General features: G+C 47.2%; 1 protein-coding gene across 1 annotated transcript in view; it reads right to left on the reverse strand.

The window, feature by feature from the left end:
* The window catches only part of igsf21b (immunoglobin superfamily, member 21b), a 35,236-nt gene extending 29,474 nt beyond the window's left edge, over positions 1–5,762 (reverse strand). The window contains exon 1 of the mRNA XM_063209652.1: positions 5,524–5,762. Coding sequence (XP_063065722.1) covers positions 5,524–5,593 — 70 coding nt within the window. The 5' untranslated portion in view covers positions 5,594–5,762. The remainder of the gene's footprint in view (positions 1–5,523) is intronic.
* Between the last annotated feature and the right edge of the window lie 238 nt (positions 5,763–6,000).

Genomic DNA, 6,000 nt, shown 5'->3' on the forward strand with positions numbered 1-6,000 from the left:
ATAATCTGACACAAACTGAAATAGTTCTAAAAAAGGTGCAAGGTGCAAAGGTGTAAAGGTAATCATTATATTAGAAGGTGAATGATGAATGATGAATGATGAAAACATGAATGGCTTGTCATTTTGAAGTTATCAAGAGGAAGTGGTCACAGTTTGTACTTTTCATTGTAGAGATGAAGTGGTTCAGCAATTCACTATGATTCCAACTTTGACATTAGGTGTTCAGGGACAAAGTGTGCCTCCGTGGCACCATCAGCAGACTTGCCTAGAGGTCGGAAAGACTCACGGTGTCACTCTGTGCAGTACGATTATCTGGTATGGTACGGTATTTTTTTTTATTTCAAGCAGTAATTATTATTGTCAGCATTTTTTAATGCACGCTTTGTTAAAAACGAAAGTTTGAGAGAAGCGTAATCAAATTTGGCATGCCTAATTTAGCACCTGCATTCTCTTCTCCACTCAACCGCCATTTTCCTGAATTCAGTGTGAAAAGATAGGCATGCCTATTTAACCAGCTGCATCTCATTCTCCGCTCTGCCGTCATTTGGTTGAATTTTAGCGCACTGGAATTTGGTATGCCCCTTAATAAACTATACAGCATTAATTCTCCGCTCACCTGTCTCCAATCTGAAATGTTCTTTCTCACTTGCACGCACCACCTCCCCTTTCGCCTTCCTTCCACCACTGTTTGATCGATTCATCAGTCTTGCCCTAGCTTCCCTCCAGTTCACCTCACTCTATTGCTCTACAACCGTCCGCTCAGAGTTGACATATCTACGGGCGCAGATACTGCCCGAGCTCTCAGTGGCGCCCCGTACTCTCGAGCTCGAGAATGTTTGCTGCATAGACATTTCTCGGCCGTGGCAGTACTTCAGCACCACGGCCAGCGATCTTGCCCAATACGCTATCTAATCTTAATCTATCTCAGCTTCTTGAGTGCAGTGGTCCCTGCGGACCCGTGAAGGACTTTGATGATCACTCCACCACGTGGACAGCCACTCTCCTGCGAGAGCAGCACGATCACGAGAAGTCCGTTCTCCAGCAAGAACCAAGATGTATGCATACATACTTAATCCAAATTTCAGAGAGCGAACTAATGAAACACGGTTTAGCGGCATATTGGTTATCGAGACACCCCATCAGTAGTGTGCCATTAATGTTCCTGACATAGGTCACGTCACTCATATGACGGTTATGACACTCTTATGTAGACCAATTCAAGGAAAGTGTTACAGAAAGGTCCCGTACACCGTCCACTTCACCCTTAAGCCCTAGGGAGGATCATATACATGACCGAAACACGTCAAGCTGATGTCCCAGATAAAATAATAAAGGAGAGAAGACGCCGGAGCAGTACAGATGCAATTCTTTTCTGCTTTTAATTAAGAGCACAACATAGGGACTATTTCGATGATTGTAGGCCTACCTGCTTCATCAGAGTCCAAGTAATACAGTTACAATACAATCAGAGTACAAAAACAAAGGAATTTTAACTTTACTTCAGAGTACCTTGGACCTCTCTGCTCAGAACCATTGTTCTCCTGGACACTGAAGAGCGCCTGAAATTGTTTACTTGATACCCAACAGATGCAACTCTCTCTCTCTCTCTCTCTCTCTCTCTCTCTCTCTCTCTCTCTCTCTCTCTCTCTCTCTCTCTCTCTCTCACTTTAACACAATGTTTTGATCTGTCGTCCCTCTTCATCTTTCATTCCTCGATTTTTTGCAGCTAGCAATCCATCCATACTCTACGATGATGCAATCCAACTTCAGGAACTGACAGCCAGTCAGACAAATTGACAGAGATACGGTAGGTTGGAGACACACTTTTATTCACTTCTTGCTGTTGTATTTTTGCCCAACTGGGAAACTCCACTCCAACTGGCATTGTGACACAGCATCCCACAGCACACAAGTGAACACTGCACACAACAAAATTGCATTTTATGCCTCACCCGTGCAAGGGGGCAGACCCCAACGGCGCCCCAAGGGAGTAGTGCGGCAGGACGGTACCATGCTCAGGGTACCTCAGTCATAGAGGAGGATGGGGGAGAGCACTGGTTAATTACCCCCACTAACCTGGCGGGACGGGAGTCGAACCGGCAACCTTTGGGATTGAAGTCTGACGCCCTAACTGCTTACCCATGACTGCCCTATTTTCCTGACCTCTTTGAGTTTTTAGGAATATACACGTAAACATGACACAATTGTCTCTGTTACACCCTCACCCCCACTCTTTCACCCCACACACATGTAGTCACCTCGTGCTAACCTGACTCTCGCGCAGATGGATTGCGAGCTCACGAAGTGTAACGAAGATGCACGAAGCACTAGGGGTCTCGCGAGAGCCAGGCTAACCTCGTGCAGCATTTGTCTTCAGTTTTTACATTTCAGAACTACATGTTCAAAATAGCCTGACGCCGCTGGTGGACACTGCCACCCCCACTCAGGGAAACTGACTGGGAGGGACAAAGGGGTCATTTGTCCCAGGCCCAGGGAGGCAGGGGCCCCAGCAATGGGTCCTCAAAACATTGCTTGTATCGGATTTGGGGCCCTTTCATTGGACTTCCCGGGCCCGGCCAAACCTGTCGGTGGCCCTGCCCTCACTCACCCACCGCACAGACTTTTATACACGTCCTGTTGCATTTTTCATGACTTTTTCAATGTTAGTAGCCTACCATATTTGCAAAATAGCATGACACAGCTGTCCCTGTGTTTCCACCCCTCACCCCACCCACCCAACCACCCAACCACCTCCCTCAAGAACAATCGAACTGCAGATCTGAGACAGCAGCAGCAGCAACAGCAGCAGTATAATCCCACAAATTCACTGACCTACAAAATCCCCCACCACCACCACCACCACCACCTCCTCCTCCTCCTCCCGTGGTGGCATTGGCCCTTCGCCTGTGACGTCACTTCATGGATTATTTTTTTTTCTCCCATGTTTATTCCACCTTCTAATCCACGAGCTTTTCTTCCATCAGGGAAGTGATTTTACACCGTGCTACACGGCCAGCATGCAAAGGACAGTGACTGACTGACTGACAGGGGCTATATAGCCTACTTGTGACAAAAAATATGCACACTCACTCTCACAAGGAGCCAGCAGCGAGGAGACTCATGTATGGCTCTCAATTAAGAGAGATAGCGAAGACATTAACTGGTGGCCGGGAATACACATCAGCCTAATGTTTAACCAGCAGTGGCTATAGCCTGGCAGCAAATCCGCTGGTCAAACACGGCTTTCTGAGCCGCTGAGGAATGGGAATAAGCTTTAGGCCTGCCCACTGCACACACACGACCACATGTAACTGACCTGTGTCTGACCGCCTTGGCTGGTTGGCACACACTGGCCTCAATGATGTCATTACTTACGTTACGTAGCTGTAGTAATGTGCACACCTGTTTTTTGTAAGGCTTTTTTGCCTTTATTTATGTCAGGACGGTGGAAGGAAGACAGGAAATGCGTGGGGAGAGAGAGACTGGGAAGGATCGACAAATGACCCGGGCCGGGATCGAACCCGGGGCGCCGGTGTAGTAACCCACTTACCAGCTACTGTACCGTTAGGCCAAGGCAGGGCCCAGTCTGCACAATTGTTGCTCACAAATAATACGTTCATTAATGCTGAATGTAAGCCATTCTGGAAGAGTTTGCGTGGTAAATGCAGTGCAGATTTACATCTAACATTCTGAGCGTTTGGGTGATGTGCTGTGCAATTGATTGTAAATTCTCAATCCTTTGATTGGGTTGGTGTGTCACTTACAAACAATATCACATAAGGATGATGTTACATGACCAAATAACAACTTAATGAAGTGCCATTGAGAACTGCCAAAGCTCTTATTTATTTCTTCGAAACAAAACACAGTTTCTAATAGCATTACACAAATATTAAGGGCAGAGCAGTGTGTGTGCCATGTGCATGGTGTGTGATGAATGCACATACTAATGTAGGTGCACTTTAATAAAGTGAGCATCTAAATAAAGCTGTCACTCTCATGTGATGGATTCTCAAGCGAGGCCTTCTCATGCAATAACATCTCAAGAGCCATGTCCATGTTTGCTATAAGAGCATCCAATGAGCTAACCATAACTGCTCCCGTGTGTGTGTGTGTGTGTGTGTGTGTGTGTGTGTGTGTGTGTGTGTGTGTGTGTGTGTGTGTGTGTGTGTGTGTGTGTGTGTGTGTGTGTGTGTGTGTGTGTGTGTGTGTGTGTGTGAAAGAGAGAGAGAGGGAGAGAGAGAGAGAGAGAGAGAGAGAGAGAGAGAGAGAGAGAGAGAGAGAGAGAGAGAGAGAGAGAGTGTGTGTGTGTGTGTGTGTGTGTGTGTGTGTGTGTGTGTGTGTGTGTGTGTGTGTGTGTGTGTGTGTGTGTGTGCATTAAATCCTCAAGAGGCAGAACCATAATTTGCTATAAGAGCATCAATATGAGCTAACCATAACTGCTCCTGTGTGTATGTGGGTGCATGAAATCCTCCAAGACCAATAAAAAGCAGGGCAAAATAGCCGCATCAACATGCGCCCTCACGCGATGCTCTCCAGTGGGTGTGCTTCCACTCAAGTCAGGGCGTCGGGAGCAATATGGCAGTATTAACGCTAAATTATGTAACAGGGCAAGAGGTTCCGTGAGCCTGTGGTCGTCACACCGCCCCACAAGATTACCGCACTGTGTGCCATGCAGCGTTGAGATCCAATGCCATAAAAAGTGAACAGCTTGCCGATAATAATAAAATTACACCTCCCACCCCACCGCGTCTGCAAGGGCTGTCGTCATGTGTGGTTACGCGTCTAGTCTATTTGTCATTCAGAAACTCTAAACTTCCTACCCAAGATATTAAGAGTAGACTATGCCACATTTCGTCACGGGTCGTGGAGTGCCACCAAATGAGAGACCGTCGGTATATCCACAGCATCCTCTCCATCCGCGCTGTCTGCGGCCAGGCAGAGACCACGCAGCAGCCCCACACCGCTGACCCCCAGAGCCGTCTTAGTGAACCCTAATGGTCTCTAATTATTTTAGAGTGGAGATTACTCTCTAAATGGGTCAGACCGCAAGATTAGGCGTTTATCTCAAACACAATCAAACGCCGAAGTCGCGTGTCGCGTGTCTACCTGGATTTGGGGCAAATCAACACATTGCCAATCTTTTGATTGTCACCAACTCCTCCATCCCAGTATTACACTAAGGTTTATAGTAGAGCTGATTTAAATGCTACACCAAACCGTTATGTTTCAAGAACACTTTCATCTTCTGCAAATTGTCACACTGGCGCGAGCGAAACTAAAAGTGGATAAACGAGGCTGCTGCTAGGAGGGCAACAAAAGTACCATTTAAAACGCTTCACGCGCCAACTCAGAAGCTGACATTTGCCCGCAATGTTAATAATTTAACGACACAAGTTGAACTACTTGTGGCTGTAAAATAGGACTCGTCCAAATGCATCGAGCGGCCGTCATTGTCGTGTATGGCAACTTTATGCAGAGCGACTGCATACATACATACAGTGCGGATGACTTGACACTTACCCAGGACAATATCCAGCAGATCTGTGCATAACAGGAAGCACAGTGTAACTGCAACGGTCATCTTCTGCATATTTTGTCCAGATCGTCGGAGTCCATCTGTGTTAGACACTCTCGAAAAGAATATGTGTCACCCACCATGCCAGTGGCACGACATCAGGCGGCTCTCCGAAATAATCCATAGTCGTCTTCTCCGGAGCCAAGGCAAAGAGCATCCTACTTAACCCAAGACAAACAGCCGTCCGCCACCACGCGCTTCTTGCATATTCACTCAGACTTACATTATTTCTATTCGGGCGTCAGTTCACCGACAGGTTTAATTCAAATCGCTGACTCCTCAATGCATTGCGCTCGCCAAGTGCGCACAGGCTCGCCGACCAACATCAAAGTGCCGCCTGAAATTCAGCAAGTGATCTACCCTCGCGCGCAAAGCAAAATGTCGCGGAGTGAGCGAGCGCAAACACGTACATCTACTCTCAG

This window comes from Engraulis encrasicolus, chromosome 10, assembly GCF_034702125.1.
Source record: "Engraulis encrasicolus isolate BLACKSEA-1 chromosome 10, IST_EnEncr_1.0, whole genome shotgun sequence".
Classification (NCBI taxonomy): Eukaryota; Metazoa; Chordata; class Actinopteri; order Clupeiformes; family Engraulidae; genus Engraulis; species Engraulis encrasicolus.